At 41.7% G+C, this 21,539-nt stretch overlaps 1 protein-coding gene and 1 long non-coding RNA gene across 6 annotated transcripts in view; one reads left to right on the top strand and one right to left on the bottom strand.

Moving 5' to 3' along the window:
* derl2 (derlin 2) overlaps positions 1-12,020 on the bottom strand; it is a 32,234-nt gene extending 20,214 nt beyond the window's left edge. For all 3 annotated transcript variants that reach the window (XM_049738744.2, XM_049738746.2, XM_049738745.2), the window contains exon 1: positions 11,783-12,020. In XM_049738744.2, the coding sequence (XP_049594701.1) occupies positions 11,783-11,875 (93 nt within the window). In that variant the 5' untranslated portion in view covers positions 11,876-12,020. The remainder of the gene's footprint in view (positions 1-11,782) is intronic.
* Positions 12,021-12,154: 134 nt separating this feature from the next.
* On the top strand, positions 12,155-17,418 carry LOC137840863 (uncharacterized). Of its 3 annotated transcripts, none has more exons than XR_011087984.1 (7): positions 12,155-12,277; positions 15,076-15,131; positions 16,229-16,290; positions 16,373-16,408; positions 16,604-16,661; positions 16,930-16,966; positions 17,064-17,418. It is a non-coding gene; the product is annotated as an uncharacterized lncRNA (long non-coding RNA). The 3 variants fall into 3 exon arrangements; XR_011087986.1 differs by having other exon boundaries at positions 12,225-12,490; XR_011087985.1 differs by lacking the exon at positions 12,155-12,277 and adding an exon at positions 12,507-14,802.
* The last annotated feature ends 4,121 nt before the right edge of the window (positions 17,419-21,539 follow it).

The raw sequence follows: 21,539 nt of genomic DNA, 5'->3' as shown, positions 1-21,539 counted from the left end.
TTGCATTTGGGGAATGACATTGTTCTGGGTAAGAATTAATTCGATATGAATATTACAAATTATAAGAAGTCTTTACCTGCCCCTGCTTACTTCCGGTGGGTTGGTTCCATTGTGCTAATGTACAACCTTTAAGTGATTGCTACGGTCCCTTTAAGATAGATGGACAATGGGTTGACGGGAGTTTTGACGCGGTTTCCTCCTACGTCCCAAAAACATGCTTTGTAGCATGAGCACTCTAAATTGCCCTTAGGTATGAGTATGTGCGGATGGTTGTTCGTCTCTGTGTGCCCTGGGATTGGCTGGCAACCAGTTCAGGGTGTCCCCCGCCTACTGCCCGATAACGGCTGACATAGGCTCCAGCACGCCCGCGAACCCAGTGGCGACAAAGCGGTACAAAAAATGGATGGATGGATGGATGGATGGATGGATGGATGGATGGATGGATGGATGGATGGATGGATGGATGGATGGATGGATGGATGGATGGATGGATGGATGGATGGATGGATGGATGGATGGATGGATGGATGGATGGATGGGTGCACAACACCAAGAACAAGCAACAACAGGCTAAATGATACGTTATGCTATCGTTACATAAACACAAACGAGGATCTGAGAACGTGCCTGACGTGGCATTAATAGTTATTCAAATAACTATAACATAAATAACAAGTTTATCAGAAATCTGTGTTACTCCAACTCACTAAATCTATTGAAATCTTTGTCCTCTGTGTAAACGCCGCTGCTGATTCCTGAACGCTGACATCATTGTCAGTTGCGGTTCCAATTATTCCACAGGCCTATATAACAAATAACTAGAACAAATAACAAATTTATCAAATGGCCCATGTCACTCCAAATCATTAAACCCATTGACGTATTCATCCTCTGTGTAAACAAGGCCGCTTCTGACTCCGGAAGTACATGTGGCGTTGACATCAGAGTCATCGTCAGTTGCGGTTCCAATTATTCCACAGGCCTATATAAATATACCGTATTTGCCGGTGTATAAGTCGACTTGGTGTATAAGTCGACCCCCTAAAATTCGACGGAAATTTACGATTTTATGATATATCCTTTGTATAAGTCGAGCTCAATTGTTGCATTATATTAAACTTCAAAATTCAATCAGAAATATGCGAAATTTATTGACGAAATGTGTTCAAATTCGCGAGTTTGTAGCGAGCGATCTATACGCCATTTTAAATATTATTTACTTCATGACCCTGTGATATTACGCGCCGAGAGAGACTAACAACAATGAACACTCTTAGAAACTGGTTTATTTTTAGTTAAGAAACTACAAATTATAATTATAAAGTGATTGCCGGTACATAGAGTTCAAAATTCGTCTTCATTGTCGCTACTTCCGAAAAGCTCGTTCCATTCGTTTTCGTTTAGTTTGTCGTCATAAAGGGCATCTTCTTGGTCTTCTCTATCCTGAGAGCGTTTGGCGAATATTTTCTAAGTGCCAACGGCTCTTGCGCCATAAAGAGTCCGCCCCGGCTGGTTCCCCATGTCGGCCAGAACAAGTGAAAATTCGGCCTCTTCCCCTGGAAGTCTGGCCAAGTTTGGGGAATATTTTCTAAGTGCCAACGACTCAACCGCCGTAAAGTGTCCGCCTCGGCTGGTTCCCCGTGTCGGCCACCACAAGTGAAAATTCGGCCTCTTCCCCTGGAAGTCCGGCCAAGTTTGGCGAATATTTTCTAAGTGCCAACGACTCAACCGCCGTAAAGTGTCCACCTCGGCTGGTTCCCGGTGTCGGCCACCACAAGTGAAAATTCGGCCTCTTCCCCTGGAAGTCCGGCCAAGTTTGGCGAATATTTTCTAAGTGCCAACGACTCAACCGCCGTAAAGTGTCCGCCTCGGCTGGTTCCCCGTGTCGGCCACCACAAGTGAAAATTCGGCCTCTTCCCCTGGAAGTCCGGCCAAGTTTGGCGAATATTTTCTAAGTGCCAACGACTCAACCGCCGTAAAGTGTCCGCCTCGGCTGGTTCCCCGTATCGGCCACCACAAGTGAAAATTCGGCCTCTTCCCGTGGAAGTCCGGCCAAGTTTGGCGAATATTTTCTAAGTGCCAACGTCTCAACCGCCGTAAAGTGTCCGCCTCGGCTGGTTTCTCCAGTCGGCCAGAACAAGTGAAAATTCGGCCTCTTCCCCTGGAAGTCTGGCCAAGTTTGGCGAATATTTTCTAAGTGCCAACGACATTCATTTAGACATGGCGATTGAATGTTTACTTACCGGTAGTTATTGTCGTTGCTTGACGCGCGATGACTCGCACATTCGCTCAATACCCAGTACTTCCCCCTAGCAGTCATCGTCGCTGCCTGGCTTTCGATGTCCGTTATTGAGGTGAGAATATTTGAAATTGTTGCTGAGGATGCGTGTTAATGCGACGAACGCTTTATAATGATTCAGTTTCTCGCTGTTTGATGAGCCTGACGGACGCACACCCACGCACAATGAGATGCATGAGAAACGGCCTTGGTTACCATCACATTTGAAGCGATGAATACGAAGTTAAATTTTATGACTCGGTATATAAGTCGAGGTCGATTTTTTTCGGCCGATTTTGGATCGAAAAAGGTCGACTAATACACCGGCAAATACGGTATATATAACTATATATCAAATAACTATAACATAAATAAGTTTATTGAACCATCCATGTCACTCCAAATGATTAAATCCATCGAAATCTTCGTCCTCCGACTCCGTAAATCAGTGGACGCGGCACTTACGTCAGAGTCGTCATCAGTTGCGGTTCCAATTATTCCACAGGCCTATATAACTATATAAACTATATTTCAAATAATTATAACATAAATAACAAGTTTATCGAACCATCAGTGTCACTCCAAATGATTAAATTCATGGAAATCTTTGTCCTCTGTGTCAAGTTACATGGAGGATAGGATGGTACAAGATGGTGCGTGAATGTGTATTGGATTTGGCCCAGACGAATTGGCTCAGATGAAATTCCAAATTTCACCAGAAGATGGTGACAAAGCTTGACATGGAAGACCTGAAGGAGGGGGCTTGAGTAAGGGTTATTTGAAAGTTAGTTCTTCAAAATTAACTATTGTTAAACTGGTAAAGGGGAGTTTGTTGGTTGAGCCAGTCAACCTCCATTCACGTTCCATATTTCACCAGAAGATGGTGCCAAAGTCAGATTGACCTAACATAGTAAATTAATAGTTTAAAAAGTCATCGAGTAGATAAAGACTTGTTCTGAAACACAGCAAAACACAATTTGGGATTATGTTATAAAATATTATATTAAATATTGAATAATATTTTATATTATTTTGTTTTGTATAATATACTTTGAAACCGTTCGAGTAATCTAATTTGCTAATTAGAGAAGCCCATGCTCACCGTTAGGTGATGAGAATGAGACATGATAATCAGAGTAAGCTGCAATATACTTTATTTTATTCTGCTTTGCCATGTTATATAGTTAGTAGCAACTTGAGCAGCATCATAGCACTGATGTTTCATTTACACATGAATGTATTAAGACAGGGGTCACCAACACGGTGCCCACGGGCACCAGGTCGTCCGTGAAGACCGCATGAGTCGCCCGCAGGACTGTTCTAAAATTAGCTCAAATAGCGGCACTTGTCAGTGAGCCTCATCTATTTATTTTACAGTCAAACCTCGGTTTTCGAACGTCCTAGTTCTCGAACAAATCGGAATTGGAACAAAAAATTCAAGATTTTTTTTCCTTCGGTTGTCGAACAAAATTCGGAGGTCGAACCTTGCGAGATGAGCCGGGAGGACCCGGGAAAACCCGACCGCACGGCCCGGATGCCGACTGACTCCGTTGTTATTGTATTTTCATTACTTTGAGGATTCTATTAACCCCTAATCATGCCTCCAAAGAAAGCAAGTGGGAGCAGTAAAGCCATCCTAAAACACAAATACGCTCTTAAAGCAATGCGACAGTGAACGCCTGGCGCGCTGCGATTGCGCGATCGGACCAAATTAAGCTCCCTGCGCACTGAGGTCCACTTAAATTTTGGAAAGTACATCAGGACTTTAAAAATATTTTCTAAATTTTAGCGACGGCTCTGTCACAATAATGCGACCAACGCGGTGCAGTTGCGCGATCGGACAAATATGCCCAAATGAAAAAATGCTTTAAAAAGGCGTTTTTTGTTTTTTTTTGTCTTGAAACGGATTAAAAAATGTTCCATTATTTGTAATGGGAAAAATAGATTCGGAATTCGACCGATTTGCTTCTCGAACCACCTTCTGGAACGGATTGAGGGTCAAAAACCAAGGTTTGACTGTATTTTTGCTATTCTTGTTAAAATCACACATGTGAACTGGAAATGACAATAATAACACACAGTGAAAGCCAAATTGAGCAAATAGGCTATTTCAGAAGTGTGTGTCAAGCTGGTATCCCTTTGCCTTAATCAATACCCAGGAAGTAGCTCTCGGTTTAAGAAAGGTTGGTGACCCCTGTATTAAAGGGCTAGAGACATCCCTTTTTTTTTTCAATTAGAACGGAATTTGATAGAATGTATAAAGTGAACACATTTGCCACATTGGAAATTAAAAATGGACACCGATTACTAAGAATAAAGTTGAAATGAAGTTCAGTTTATCGATCGGGTCCCGCACGAAGCCAAACTGGCGGCGCCATTACTGTGACGTCACAAGTTGTACATCTGGATGTCAACAAACCCAAACAACATGGCAGATGATAGCGACAGCTCCGTTTCTAGCGGCAATATTAGCATCATTTTATCATTTTATCCGATTCAGAAACCTCTTTTGACGCAGAATATGATGAATCTAGCAGTTCACTTGGGCTGAGCTGAGCACATTTTCTGAATTGTGCCCCTCCCGTCACTCTGGTTAGGTTGGCATAGTAAAAAGTGCTCTTGGGGGCTTTAGAGTGCCGAGTTGATCTCGGCACATGAAGACATGACCACCTGCAACGTTTGGTTTAGGTTTTATAAGCATTTTTAATTTTATTGCTTAAATCGCATTTTCTCGACGAGCTGAGCACGTTTTCTGAATTGTGCCTCTCCCGTCACTGTGGTTAGGTTGGCATAGTAAAAAGAGTAGAGTGCCGAGTTGACCACTGCGAATGAAGAAATGAACATCTGCAGCGTTTGGTTTAGGTTTTAGGCGCATTTTTAATTTTATTTCTTAAATCGCATTTTTTCGACGAGCTGAGCACGTTTTCTGAATTGTGCCCCTCCCGTCACGCTTCGACATGCTTTTCAAAGTCAAAGTCTCAAAGTCTCCTTTATTGTCAATTCCTCCGCATGTCAAGACACACAAAGAGATCGAAATTACGTTTCTCACTATCCCAGGGTGACAAGACAGCGTTCACAATGCACATACAAGTAAACAACACAGGAAAAATAAAACAAGAAGATGAACAATAAGAGTGATAGCGCGCTAGCCGCTCCCGATGCACAGCAGAGTCCGGAAAGATAAGACAGAGTTCACAACGCACATACAAGTAAACAACACAGGAAAAATAAAACAAGAAGATGAACAATAAGAGTGATTTCTTCCGCGGCGGAAGAAACCGCCGAAACATGTCAGGTGAATAACCTAAAACAATTTGTTTGATATAAAAGAAACCAGTCAAGTGTATTAGGCATTGTTAGTGAAAGTCGATTTTGATGTGCACTTTGGCTCAGAGTTAATTAAGGAGTCGACTTTATGCATGATTGACATCTGTTGTAAGCACACAGTTGGCCGTAATGATTGACTATGGAGGGTTTTGATGAAATATACTGATCATGGCCATTTTCATAAATATCAGCCAATGATGATCAGTCACCGATCGAACTTGCCATGAATCTGCATGACTGGACTGACTTTTCCTTGACGGCAACAGCTGGAATCGGGATCCAGTTAATCTGGAATCTAGTTGACATGTCACAAACCTGGCAGTCCGCGGCTTGGCACAAACATTTGAACTGACAAATCAAAGATGTTTACTTGGTGTGACGTATCCTTTTTGTGCAACATCACAAAATACCTGTGCAAGAAAGATGGTAGTTTGTTACTCAGCATTAAACTCAGTTTTGAATACCGTATTTGCCGGTGTATTGGTCGACCTTTTTCGATCCAAAATCGACCGAAAAAAATCGACCTCGACTTATACACCGAGTCATAAAATTTAACTTCGTATTCATCGCTTCAAATGTGATGGTAACCAAGGCCGTTTCTCATGCATCTCATTGTGCGTTGCACTTAGAAAATTTGAACCGGGCGGCGTGCGCGAGTGCGCGGCCAGCTGGAAGTCGAATGAGGCTCCGCAATCTCCTCCGCGGTGCTTATAAACAGCCAATCCGATCGGCGGGGGCTATTTTCGGCCACTTGGCGCGTGCGCACGGCCTCCCGGATGTGCCGGGCGGGTGCGCGAGCTCGCCGGCCGCTGGAAGTCGAATGAGGCTCCGCGATCTCCTCCGCGGTGCTTATAAACAGCCGATCCGCTCGGCGGGGGCTATTTTCGGCCACTTGGCGCGTGCGCACGGCCTCCCGGATGTGCCGGGCGGGTGCGCGAGCTCGCCGGCCGCTGGAAGTCGAATGAGGCTCCGGGATCTCCTCCGCGGTGCTTATAAAGTGCCGATCCGCTCGGCGGGGGCTATTTTCGGCCACTTGGCGCGTGCGCACGGCCTCCCGGATGTGCCGGGCGGGTGCGCGAGCTCGCCGGCCGCTGGAAGTCGAATGAGGCGCCGCGATCTCCTCCGCGGTGCTTATAAACAGCCGATCCGCTCGGCGGGGGCTATTTTCGGCCACTTGGCGCGTGCGCACGGCCTCCCGGATGTGCCGGGCGGGTGCGCGAGCTCGCCGGCTGCTGGAAGTCGAATGAGGCTCCGCGATCTCCTCCGCGGTGCTTATAAACAGCCGATCCCCTCGGGGGGGCTATTTTCGGCCACTTGGCGCGTGCGCACGGCCTCCTGGATGTGCCGGGCGGGTGCGCGAGCTCGCCGGCCGCTGGAAGTCGAATGAGGCTCCGTGATCTCCTCCGCGGTGCTTATAAAGTGCCGATCCACTCGGCTTGGAGCTATTTCCGGCCTCCCATTGGTGCCGGGCGGCGTGCGCGAGCTCGCCGGCCGCTGGAAGTCGAATGAGGCTCCGCGATCTCCTCCGCGGTGCTGATAAACAGCCGCATGCGCACGGCCTCCCGGAATTTGAACACATTTTGTCAATAAATTTTGTATATTGAATTTTTAAGTTTAATATAATGCAACAATTGAGCTCGACTTATACAAAGGATATATCATAAAATCGTAAATTTCCGTCGAATTTTAGGGGGTCGACTTATACACCGAGTCGACCTATACACCGGCAAATACGGTAACTACAAACACTCAGAGTCAGTAACACGCAGCCTACATGTCACAAATCTGGCAGTCTGCGGCTTGGCACAAACATTTAAAATGACAAACCAAATTTGTTTACTTGGTGTGACGTATCCTTTGTGTGCAACTTCACAAAATACACGCGCGAGAGAGATGGTAGTTTGTTACTCAGCATTAAACTCAATTTTGAATAACTACACATTAAAGTCATTAAAACCCCAGCAACCGACGACAGTGGAAGCATTTACAGTAATCCCTGATTTATCGCGGATAATTGGTTCCAAGACCAAGAAGAAGTGTCACCCTCTCATTTTTAACATACCGTATTGGCCCGAATATAAGACGACCCTGATTATAGGACGACCCCCTTTTTTTCAAGACTCAAGTTTGAAAGAAATACTTTTTGAACACCAAATTATTTTTTTATACAGAAAATGATTACATCTGAAACAAATGATAATAACAATATATTTGAGAGAAAAAGCATGTTTTTTGCCTCATTCAAATCATGCAAAAACTGTCTATCACATTTCAATATCTGAACATTTAAATATGTAAACTAAAGTGCAATTACATTTGTAAATGAATGGCTTCTGGTTTTTGAAATGTGAATAAACAAAATCTACTGTGATAAAACAACATTTCAATAACTGCATTAACCATTAAAGTGAAGTCTAGCTATACCTGTAGTCTTGAAACAAATCTGAATAAGGAAAAACATTGCAATAAAATAATGCAAACTGCTACCGCTATTGTTGGGGAGCCTCAGGACTGTATAGGGGGTTGGCTCGGATGGTTATGCTTTTTTCGCCCCCGGGTGTCGGTCAGAACACAGGAGGGAAGACGTGGTTCAGTTTTGATTGCTTTACTGAATTATTGGCAAAAACGTAACAGGCACTGTAGCTCATAGGGGCATATAGGCAATCTGGCAAAAGGGTATAGGCACAGTTTGGTCGTAAGGATGTGAGAGCAGGTGTGTGTAGTGTACATAGGTAAGTCTTTGGGTGTGTGAATGTGATTCTTGTATGTGTGTGATTATTGTATGAAGCGTGTGAAGGGTGTGTGTGTGTGGGGGGGGGTAGTGTGGTGTGTTTGGTGTGTGTGTGTGTGTGTGTGTGTGTGGTTCTGCAACAGACAGAAATACAGCACGTAAGTCAACGCTCAACTTCTGACATCACACAACACTAGTAGACGGCACACATTACATAACTAACTGCGCGTAACGGTTCCGCTATACTAAATAACCATAAATGAAATACTCTCGGCAACACACCAAACATAAGTCATTGAGACAACAAAACAAATTTGCTGGTGTCCGTTAGTCACCGTGCCGCTGCGTAACAGCTGTAGTCATGTGTGTACGCTGCTCGTACTATGCGAGGCAAACTCAAAGGAGCACGCCGGAGGAAAACGGGATCAGACAAACGGCACAACAGTGGACAGTAGTAACAATGAAATGTATATACTCACTTTGTGTCAAAGACGCACACGATCACAGCAACATACTCAGTCAATACCAGCAACCTTTAACTTACCGCTGCACACAAATGAATGGGTATAATGTTTAGACCCCAAATGTAAGACCAGCGATGAGAACGGCAAATGAAAAAAAAAACACTGAAAAGTAGCCGGGGTCTGGGGACCGAATGTCTCACTGTGGGGGGCCAGGAGCCACAAGCCCCACCCAACGGGGGCCGCAGTGGGCCAGGGGCCACAGGCCCCTATTGGGGGCTGCAGGGGCCACAGGCCCCTATTGGGGGCCACAGGGGGCCAGGGGCAACGCCCCGAAGGGGCAAAGCTCCCTGGAAATTTCTGGATTTTGGCAGTATAGCAACCCCAAAACCATTAATTTCATCACTCAATTTCAACAGTTCTGTTAAAAAAATATTCCTGCTTGGTGGGCTACCAAGGTGAATATAATACATCATAATGGCACAATCAATTCTGGAGTTTTTCCTTTTGATGAAGACTGTTAATTTTTTGCAACATCTATCTATCTATCTATCTATCTATCTATCTATCTATCTATCTATCTATCTATCTATCTATCTATCTATCTATTGATCTATCGATCGATCGATCGATCGATCGATCGATCATGACAACAGCCTAACATTAGCTTACATGTAACATCACTTTACCCACATGCTTATAAAAGTAAAAACGTACCTTTGTGAGGTTTTTTTTTATGTGCTCCTTAATGTTCGAAGCGCCGCGACCTCCATAGCTTATCACATTTTGACAAAGAATGCACAAAACCTTCCCCGGGACATCTAATTTACAGATATTTTCCGTCAGGCAGGTGATTACGGACTGTGTTGCGAGTTGTAAGATGATGCTGCTCTCGAGTCATGCCCATCTGAAGCAGTTCCTGATCCCGTTCCTTGGCACGATCCTCGTCTATTTTCTCTAAAACTATCGCCATGCTGGCTAAAACTTTTGCTAATTAGGCAAATGATGTGTCGAAAGTAACGCCAAAATGCTGCCGAAAATGAGACGGCTGTTGTCGCAATACTGCTGCCCCGCCCCCCCTTCCATATATAAAAACATTTTCTCAACGGATCTACACGATTCACGAAAATGATACTCCCGACGAAAAAAAACACGGAAATCCGCGGATCCGCGTAAGATTCTCATCCCTGAATTTAGAAAATATTTTTAAACTCCTGATGAACTTTCCAAAATTCAAGTGGACCTAAGTGCGCAGGGAGCTTAATTTAGTCCAATCGCGCAACCACAGTGCGCCGGGCACTCACTTTAAGAGCGTCTTTGTGTTCCGAGTTGTAAGATGACGCTGCTCTCGAGCCATGCTCATCTGAAGCAGTTCCTGATCCCGTTCGACTTGTCTATTTGCCTGGCACGATCCTCGTCTTTTTTCTCTAAAACCTTCGTCATGCTGGCTAAAACTTTTGCTAATCAGGCAAATGAGTGGGCAAATGATGTGACAAAAGTAGGGCCAAAATGCTGCTGAAAATAATTCAGCTGATGTCACAATACTGCTGCCAGCCCCCCCCCCCATGTAAAAACAATTTTCTCAACGGATCTACACGATTTACAAAAATGCTACTCCTGACGGGAAAAAAAACAAAAATCCGTGGATCCGCGGAAGAATCTCATCCGTGTAAGACATCCACCACTTTTTCAGTCTTATTTCAATGCAAAAAACATCGTCTTATATTCAGGCAAATACGGTACATAAATATTTTGTGTATCAACAAGTGTATATTAAACCATATTAGTGCATATCTTATCATCAGAACATTAAATAATAGTTTCAAACATGCAAATACTATATTAATACGTAGTATAAATGACAAAATAATGTATAAATAATATAAATATAAATGTGTGTGTGTGTGCGTGCATGTGTGTGCGTGCGCGTGTAGCTGTAGCTAAAGTATACATACTGTAAATATGTTTTTAGAACACTTTTATTTTCATAACTTTTTTATAACAAGGTACAAGTGTACATACTGTAAATATGTTTTTAGAACACTTTTATTGTTATAACATTTTTTATAACACGGTACAATACTGTAAATATGTTTTTAGAACTCTAATTATTATAACTTTTTTGTAATAAAAAGATACAAGTGTACGTACTGCAATTGTGTGGACACTCCCTGCCTTCTGGTGGCGTGTGGGCAACTTTCGTGCCATGATTCCTCAATTGAGAAGGTTTATTTTGAATTTGTAAATGTTTGATTTTTTTTTTTTTAATTTGGAAAAAAATCCGCAATGTACTGAAGCCGCGATAAACGATTACTGTATTTCAATAGAAGACTGCTCTTCGCTGAATGGTCTATTCGAACTGTCTGTTTACTCAGGTTTGCCCCGCTTCGCTGTAGCATTGGTCTGGCTTGCCAAGCTAACACGTCACACAAAATTTTAGTGACTAAAATAACCTATTCGTGACGACTGTAATCACGGTAAAATCGCTGTTCACAACAAAATAACGTTAGCAGGAGAGCTGCCGGTTGCTGTAAAATAATCACTACTAATAAGTAAGTAAGTAAGTAAGTAAGTAAGTAAGTAAAGTAAAGTAAAGTAAAGTAAAGTAAAGTAAAGGTAAGTAAGTAAGTAAGTATTATCATACATCACAAACAAATCTGTCATTTTTGCTCCGTGTGTGAACGTTTACATATTATTGCTCAATAAGGCAAGAATGCAAACACAGAAATTATTTGTAGCGATGAAAAAGGCTGTGCAATTAAATTCGTATTCATATTTCGCATTAAGTGGTGCATAGATTTTGCGCTTCAAAGGGTGGGTGGCGTTTCTAAGACACACGTTAGCCTACAATATGTGAACGATAACGCAGAAAAGTGATACTATAGATAATAGCTGTTATAGGAATGAAGTGCGAATAAAGCGAAGTGAATGTAATCTTTCCTCTGTAACCTCTGACAAGCCAACAGTCAAGAGTGTTTATCTTACCACTGCTGCAGTTGTAAGGACACATGCTGTAGTATATGCCCTCGTCACAAGCGGAATCTGTAAATACTCCTGTTGAAAAGTCTGGTAGGCCATTCTGAACAGAATATGTCCGGTACTTTCCAGTCACGTAGTTTTACATTGAATGGCCGTCTCCAAACATGTGGGTCGACGACTCTTTATTATGATTATCTTCTTCGTCGTTTTCTTCTTCGTCGTCGTTTTCTTCGTCGTCTTCTTCTTCGTCGTCTTTTTCTTCTTCATCGTCTTTTTCTTCTTTGTTGGCAAACAACTTTTAGTGGATTACTGCTACCTTCTGAATTGGAGTGGATGTCAGAATTTATTTAAAGACCTTCATTCAAGACAAAACATACAGAAACATGAGCCGGGGACAGTGCGCGCGCGTGTTTGTGTGTTGGGGGGGGGGGGGGGGCAGGATCTACGCATCCGGTACTTTCCAGTTACGTAGTTTTACGTTGAATGGTCGGCTCCAAACATGTGGGTTGACGACTCTTTATTTTTATTATGATTATCTTTTTCGTCGTCGTCTTCTTCTTCTTCGTCGTCTTTTTCATCTTCGTCGTCTTTTTCTTCTTTGTTGGCAAACAACGTTTAGTGGATTACTGCTACCTTCTGAATTGGAGTGGATGTCAGAATATTTTTAAAGACCTTCATTCCTGACAAAACATACAGAAACACGAACCACGGAGAGTGCGTGTGTGTGTGTGTGGGGGGGGGGGGGGGGGGGGGGGCACGAAGATACCCGTACCCTGTTTTGTTTGATAGAGAGCACACAAATATAGCTTTTTTTTCGCTGTCGCAGTTTCATTCGCCATTGTTAACTAACGTGCGTACGCACGAATTCTGGCGGAAAATGTGCATAGCCCTATGCATGTAATGTGTGATTCATTGATATCTTTCCCTGTCAGCCATAGGTGTCTATTAGACGTCTGGTCTACGTATAGACCTAATTTAGACGTCTAAAATTGGTCTCGGTATAGACCTAAAATAGACGTCTAAATGAAAAATATCTAATATGATCATATTTTGAAATTTTAAAGACTGGACCAGCTGTAAGTTGTATAAATAATGTACAGAAGTTGTTTGGATTTGTGTTTAACAAGGATATTGATCCGTACATGTGAATTGGTTATTTCTGTAACCTGATATAGATGTCTATTTTAGCTTATTTTATGGACCTAAAATAGACATCTAAATTAGGTCTATATGTAGACCTAAAATAGATGACAAATTTAAATCCATTAAATATGAAATATCAAACCCAAAACCAGCTGTAGGTTGTATAAATAATGAACAGAGGTTGCATTGCTTTGTTTTAAACGACCATTGATTAGGGTGAAGTGTGGTTATTTCTGTAACCTCATCGACGTTTATATTAGGTCTATAGACCTAATTTAGATGTCTACGTTAGGGCTACACAAACCTAATTTTGATGTCTGTTTTAGGTCTATAGAATAACCTAAAATAGACGTCTATTTTAGGTCTACACATAGACCTAAAATAGAAGACAAAATTAAATCATCAAATATGAAATATTAAACCCAAAACCATTCTGTAAGTTGTATACATAATGTACAGAAGTCGTGTTGCTTTATTTTAAACAACCATTGATCCGTGTGAGGGGTGGTTATTTCTGTGACCTGATTTTAGGTCTATGGAATAACTAAAATAGATGACAAAATTATATCCATCAAATATGATCATATTAAACCCAAAACAAGTTGTGTTGCTTTGTTTTAAACAACCATTGATCAATGTAAAGTGTTATTGGGGCTATGGAATAACCAAAAATATACGACAAAATTAAGTCCATCAAATATAAAATATCGAACCCAAAACCATTCAGTTAGTTGTATAAATAATGTACAGAAGTTGCGATGCTTTGTTTTAAACAACCATTGATCCGTGTGAAGTGTAGTTATTTCTGTAACCTGATATTAGGGCTATGGAATAACCTAAACCAGACGACAAAATTAAATCCATGCATCCATTTTCTATACTGTTTGTCCCCACGGGGGTCGCGGGCGTGTTGGAGCCTATCCCAGCAGTCATCAGGCAGTAGGCAGGGGACAACCTGAACTGTTTGCCAGCCAATCGCAGAACACATACAGGAAATTAGAATATTGTGATAAAGTTCTTCATTTTCCGTAATACAATTAAAAAACCAAAAATGTCATACATGCTGGATTCATTACAAATCAACTGAAATATTGCAAGCCTTTTATTATTTTAATATTGCTTATTATGGCATACAACTTAAGAAAACTCAAATATCCTATCACAAAATATTAGAATATCATGAAAAAGTATACTAGTAGGGTATTCAACTAATCACTTGAATGGTCTAATTAACTCGAAACACCTGCAAGGGCCTTGAAAAACACTCAGCTTGGTTCAGTAAACTAAATCACAAGTATGGGGAAGACTGCTGATCTGACTGTTGTCCAGAGGACCCTCATTGACACTCTCCATCAAGAGGGTAAGACAAAAACAAATTTCTCAAAGAGCAAGTTGTTCACAGAGTGCAGTTTCAAAGCACATCCACGAAAAGTCTGTTGGAAGGGGGAAATAGCGCGTAGCGTGCGGCACTGTTGCGCTATTTTCTGGAATGTCTGCTGTACGCGCACTTGCTCCTTTTTTGCTCCTCTTATTTATCCATCCATCCATCCATTTTCTGAACCGCTTAGTCCCCACGGGGTCGCGGGCGTGCTGGAGCCTATCCCAGCCGTCATCGGGCAGTAGGCGGGGGACACCCTGAACTGGTTGCCAGCCAATCGCAGGGCACACAGAGACAGACAACCAATCGCACTCACACTCACACCTAGGGACAATTTGGAGTCTTCAATCGGCCTACCAAGCATGTTTTTGGAATGTGGGAGGAAACCGGAGTGCCCGGAGAAAACCCACGCGGGCCCGGGGAGAACATGCAAACTCCACACAGGGAGGGCCGGAGGTGGAATCGAACCCGCACCCTCCTAACTGTGAGGCGGACGTGCTACCCAGTGCGTCACCGAGCCGCCCCCCTCTTATTTATTTATTTATTTATTTATTTATTTATTTATTTATTTATTTATTTATTTATTTATTTATTGTGTTATTTATTCATTATTTATTCAGCACGCTGTTGTTATAGTTGTTTACTTGTTTGTCTGTTGTGAGCCATGTCTTGTCACCGTGGGATAGGGGGGTTAGGGTTAGGGTTTCTTTGTGTGTCTTTGGCATGTGGAGAAATTGACAATAAAGCTGACTTTGACTTTGACTTTGAAATGTGGCAGGAAACGCTGCACAACCAAGAGAGATGACCGCAGAGATGACTGAAGCTGGAGTCCAGGTATCAAAAGCCACTGTTCACAGATGTGTCCGGGAAATGGCCTACAATAGCCGTATTCCCATGGTTAAGCTACTTCGGAACTCAAGACAACGGAAGAAGCGTCTAACTTGGGCTATGGAAAAGAAGCACTGGACAGTTGCAGAGTGGTCCAAAGTCCTCTTTTCAGACGAAAGCAAGTTTTGTATTTCATTTGGAAGTCAAGGCGCCAGAGTCTGGAGAAAGGCTGGAGAGGAGCAAAATCCAAGTTGCTTGAAATCCAGTGTGAAGTTCCCACAGTCAGCAATGGTTTGGGGAGCCATGTCAGCTGCTGGTGTTGGTCCATTGTGTTTCATCAAGTCCAGAGTAAATGCAGATTTTAGAGCACTACATGCTTCCGTCTGCTGAAAAGCTCTATGGAGATGATGATTTCCTTTTCCAGCATGATCTGGCACCTGCCCACAGTACCAAAACCACCAGTAAATTGTGTACTGACAATGGCCTTACTGTCCTCAATTGGCCTGCCAATTCCCCTGACCTGAACCACATTAGAGAATTTGTGGGGTATTGTGAAGAAGAAGCTGAAAGACACCAGACCCAACAATGCAAATGAGCTAAAGTCCGCTATTGAAGCATCCTGGGCATCCATAACACCTCAGCAATGCCACAGGCTGATTGCCTCCATGCCACACCGCATTGGTTGCAGTAATCTGTGTCCAAAGTTTGTCCATTTCATTATCAATCGATTTCAAGCTTGGACTTAAGTTGTAGCTTGCCTGCTAGTCCTTCGTTTTTTCTACCTGACTAATTGTTTTCTGAAGAGAAGAGCTGATACAAACGTTGATGGTCTCTAAACGTTGATGGTAGTTTAAGTGAATTTGCTTCAAATTCCGAAAAGTTTGTTTCATGTCGATGCATAGTGTATGTAGTGGTTTTCTTACGTAAAAAAAATCTCAAGCAAATAAAATATTTTTGAAAGTTTATAACTGTACATATAAGGCATATAGTAACTGCCTATATTTAAAAATGACATGTTATTTTTGACAAGAGGTTTGGCCGTATGCATTTACAATTCATATGTGAATTAAAAACTAATGTAAATAATGGCATTGCTTTTGCAGATGTCAGCAGCTCGCTTTCAAAAATCGCCATGGCTATTATAAAACAAAAACAAGATCAAACAGTAAGTATAGATCACAAATTTGAGATTTTCTGATGGCATGGCAAAGATGTAATTTCCCTTTTTACCCATGTTGTGATTTGAGACTCCAGATTTAGCTCAAGGAGTGGCACGTGAAAAGGTAGGTTTTTATCTTCTGATGTCGTTAAAATGGGCACCTAACTTTGTCTTGCGCCCAACAGGGCTTGGAACTCCAAGGCAAATCACTTCAAAAGTTAAAATTGCGTTGTGTCATGTGATTAACAGCGGTTAACAGCGGTTAATGGGTGAATTGTCAAATCAGACATTTTCTTTTTCCCTATACCCTCTTTTTCAGACTCCAAGCCTGGAGAAAAGAGGAGCATCTGTATTAAAAACTGACCGGACTCCACAAGGTACAGATTGATTTTTGACTTTTTCTTGATTGTAGAAGTAATCACAACTGCCTTGCGTTATCTTTGGAAATTGATCTGTTGTTGGTGGTTTGAATATACTTATGTATGCTTAGCTACTGTCGAGCATATGCAAAAAGCGTATGTCGTAATTGCAATCTTCAATATGGAACTTGCATTTATGACGTCATTGCCTTGACAGGGCAAAGTTTATCATTGGAAAATGGTTCGTTTGAATCTTACAGCTAACACTTGCTTCATTCTTTAACAGCTAGGAAGTGAGTGTGAAACGCCCATCACAGGGAAAAGTAAGAGGGTTTTTTTGTAGGTATTAGTCATTTAAAGAGGTCATAGCTGCAGTAATTTAATTGAGTATTTCATTTCTATTTGTCTACATTCTCTGAGTTTCTGAAGGTCATCGTGGAACCCCTTCTGGCAATCCATGGGCTGAGGAGCCTCAACTCTCATTCATAATATGACGCGGAGAGTGAACGGTTGCCCATGATTGATCTGAAGACCTTTGACTTGATGTTCAAGGAAATAAATGACAAACAGGATGCAAGAATAAATGACAGAATGACTAAGCTTGGAATTGGTTAGTCAAAATGTTGGATGTTGTGATCCCCACTTCACTCTTGATACCTTACAAATGGGGTTCTGAACTGTAGGGTTCCGTTTGGTTTCATTGCTGTGCTGTCAAAGTTACTGACTTTTCAGTTACTTTTTTGCTTGATTTACAAGAAAAAAGTCCTCAATTCAATTTTGTCTACTCTTAATTCCACTCTTCTGAGACACTTCATAATGCCTTGTATACAGATTGCAAACCAGTCTTGTGTTGGGAGGGGCTGATTTGAAGACCTGCATGTTTCCAAGACCATGGACAGGTATTATGTTGGGTCTAAATACGATTAGACATTAAATCACTCGCTGGAATGAAGAGGAGAAGACAACCAGAACAGGTTTACTCGCGAGGAGAACGATAGAGAAAGCAATCTCAGTTACAACCTCCATCAGTTCTGAGTCCTTACTCCACGTGCCCCTCTTTTTAATGTTATGGTTGCCCTGGTTACAGAGGCGTTGCTACACTAAAGGGAGGGGGATTGTGTCTGTAGCAACGCTGATTAGCAAAAGAATGTAGTGTGGTGTGAATTAGCACTCCACTGTTGGCTCGTGACCCCCCGCAGAGGCCGTCCCCAGCTGTCTTCCTTCACAGTTGGCTGACTTGTCCTCAGGTCAACAAATACCCTGACGCACGTTGATTGCCGCTTTGCTGTGGAACAAATGCAACTAGACCTTTGCTAACTTTATCTACTTGGTAATTAACACATAATAATAATAAGTAACTTGTCCTGAACATTTCAACACACATTAAACAAATGTGAGGTAACCGGTATGCAGTTCCTTAAAGTAAAGTAAATATGGGATAACTTTTATACAACTACTTCTAACTGTATGTAACCCTTAACAAAGAAGAATAGGTCTGATAAACTACAATCTATGATCCAAACCTACATCTAAATATAAAAGGAATGAAGTTCCTGTGAATCAAACAAAGAACATGTCACCTATGCAAATAAGCCCTGCTCATTGTTAGTGAAGGCCTCTTACGGGAACCAAAACACACAGACAACATAAGGACAGGAAGGATACAAATGGCTGACAGGGATCAAAAGACATCCCTATCACTAAAAAGGAAGAACCTAGATAAAAGGAAAGATAAACTCGTAAAGGCGAGGCCTCCAGGTCTGGCAGGCCAAAGCTTCATTTAAAATTATTCCAACATTTCCCCCTGTTTATCACATATTTGCTCAATTTTTACATCACCAAAAACACCCACTTCACTCGATTTTCAGTTGTCGGATCAAAGGTATGAGCACAAATATGTCTAAAAAGGTTAATTGTTGCATCATCATCATTCGGAAACACACAGATCTGGGAAAAAGTCTGTAAACTCGAGTGCAAAAATTTCATCTTCATCGTTATCATCAACATGTTGGCGTTCAGACATTAGGCATACTCGGGCCATCTTGTCTTCCATGGGCGATATTGCTGTAGTGATGAGATGATTAAACAGAGCACGCAGACATGGAATACAACAACATCCACACAAGGTGAGTATAGCAGTAAATACTGCAACTGATATTATAATTGAGGACACAAGTGCTTTATACTTCCCAAAGGCATGCATCCAGTTGTCCCACATTGATGTGTCCACGCCAGAGTGCTCTTTCATCCTCGTGTTGAGGGATCGCAGGCCTTCAATGGCCTTTGTCAGGCTCCCATCAGGGGCGGTGTTGTTGGGGATAAAGGTACAGCACTGTTCTCCGAACATTGCACAGACCCCTCCTTTCTCAGACAACAACATCTCAAGAGCAATGCGATTCTGGAAGGCCATTAGGGAAGTCGTGGCTAGCTGTTCATGCACTGCCTCAAGCCCCGCTTGTGTCCAATTGCCCAATTTTTGCACGTTGTAATGGATGTAATCTATCCTGTCTACGTTTTTGTTTATCGTACACCACCAACAAATGGAAGACTCCCATCTTGCTACAATTTGGTCAATTAATTCTTATTAATCAGGAACTCCTCTGGGGACTCTAATTGCATCAATTAAAGTCAGATCATCGTCGCCTCTCAAATTTAAAGACATTTTGGTTTTTACCAGCTTTTCCCCAGATCTTGGCGTGTCGATACATATACAATTTTGCTTTACTACATTCTCTAGAAGCAGTGGTTTCTTTTCTTTTCCTCAACGGATATTATATATTATATATATATTAATATAGAACGCTCTGTTGTACATTTCACAATCAGTAGACGTGACAGATTTCACACAATCTTTGGTCAATGGTAATGGTACAACATAAAGAATCGGTCGCAAACCCATACACATGACATATTCATTTTTTTTCTTTTTTTTTTTCTCTCTGGTTTGCAGCTTGTTTTTCCATTAGCAATCAATCGTTTCTTTTACCAGTTACTCTTATAGGTAATTACCTGAAACCAATTATCAAACATTCATTTTAGAGATATTAATTTCATTCTTTAACGTCTACAGCTGTTGTTGCCAAAGTATTATTTCGTTACATAACATTTTTGCCACTGTTAAGTTCAAGTTCAAGTTCAAGTTTACTTTATTGTCAAAAATCCTATGTAACAGGGTTACCACAGAAGTTTGAAATTGCGTTTGACCAGTCTCCAATGTGCAGTTTAACTAAAAACATTTAAATAAGACATTGACATAAATCTCTTTCTTTCTCACACACACATACACACAACACACACACACACACACAGCTAACTTACTCATACTGAATTTACAATTTCTTTCTCTGACATATTCATTCACAACATAAACATAGACAATGCACACTTACACATTCCAGTCATTCAAACACTAACATGCTGATAAACATGTGCAGTACTATACAATAAAATACTCTCTCTCACATTCACACACACACACACGGTGTGTAATAAGAGTATTGACAATACAGACCCACACACACACACATACATACACAGCAGCAGAAGTACAATCAGTGGTCATAGAAGTAAAGTGAAAAAGTGTATAACTGTATATAAGGTGCAAGAGTAAAGTGCCAAGTGGCATGGTGACTTTGGAATGTTCAAGTGGTTTTCCTCGGTGTGTTCATGAGTCTGATGGCTTGAGGAAAGAAGCTGTTACTCAGTCTGCTTGTCTAGATGACAATGACTACCTGATGGTAGAAGGGAGAACAGTCTGTGTGCAGGATGAGTAGTGTCTTTGATGATGTTCATTGCCCTCTTGGTACAGTGTGAAGTGTACAGTTCCTGAATGGCTGGAAGGGGTGACCTGATGATCTTTTCTGCTGTCCTCACCACCCTCTGCAGCGCCTTTTTGTCTGCAGCTAGGCAGCTGCCATGCCAAACAGAGACGCTGCTGGTCAGGATGCTCTCAATAGCACCTCTGTAGAAGGTGGTGAGAGCAGAGGTGGGGAGGTCGGCTCTTCTCATCCTTCTCAGGAAGTGGAGTCGTGTCTGCGCCTTCTTGACCAGCGCAGTGATGTTGGTAGTCCATGAGAGGTCATCAGTGATGTGCACTCCCAAGAACTTTGTGCTTTTTAAGGCATTCAGTGTTTACTTTGAAGCCAATTCAATCCATTTTGAGAATGCATCTATTATGACCAGGCATTATAACCCTGTGGATTGAGTTTAGCACATGGTAAACAAGCTTTACAATTTTTTTTTTTTACATAAATGTTTTGTATATGAATCAAATCCATATGTTGTATAAAGCCGACTGAACTGCCCTTTCATCCTCCCTGTTGAGCCATGTGTCAAGTCAACATCACGTGACAACTTCATGGCTCAATATTGCTGCCCATATGTATCGGTTCATTTGTACGGGCAGTTAATATTGCTGCCCATTTGCATCGGAAGTTTTTCTTCCTTAAAGTGACAAACCAATCCACCAATCGGAAAAAAATCAACAAAATAACTGCCAGTGAATTAATATAATAGTTCATTGTTGTTGTTTCTGAACTTTAACTAGCTCAATCGCTCTCTTATTCTCAAATTTTAAATTTAGCTTTGAAATGTCATTATTACATAATTTTTCTTCATCCAATTCCAGAAATCAAATTCTTTCCATCTCTCAAATTTTGTTTCATCAAGGCTAGGCATTAATGCAGTGTGAACCAGTTTCTGCCCATAAACAAATTGCTTGCTTTTCTTTACTTCCTATTTTTTCAAAATTGATTTTGTTTTGCGGTGCAAATCAGATAGACTACAGTCTAATAAATTATTTTGTGCACCTACGTATATTAGCCAATTTCCTCCTTTTAACACATAACACTGACAGCACACAGACAACACAAAAACAGCAGAGACACAGATCACAAA

This window comes from Syngnathus scovelli, chromosome 13 (genome assembly GCF_024217435.2).
Source record: "Syngnathus scovelli strain Florida chromosome 13, RoL_Ssco_1.2, whole genome shotgun sequence".
Taxonomy (NCBI): domain Eukaryota; kingdom Metazoa; phylum Chordata; class Actinopteri; order Syngnathiformes; family Syngnathidae; genus Syngnathus; species Syngnathus scovelli.
This window is presented reverse-complemented; position numbering and strand designations above follow the sequence as displayed.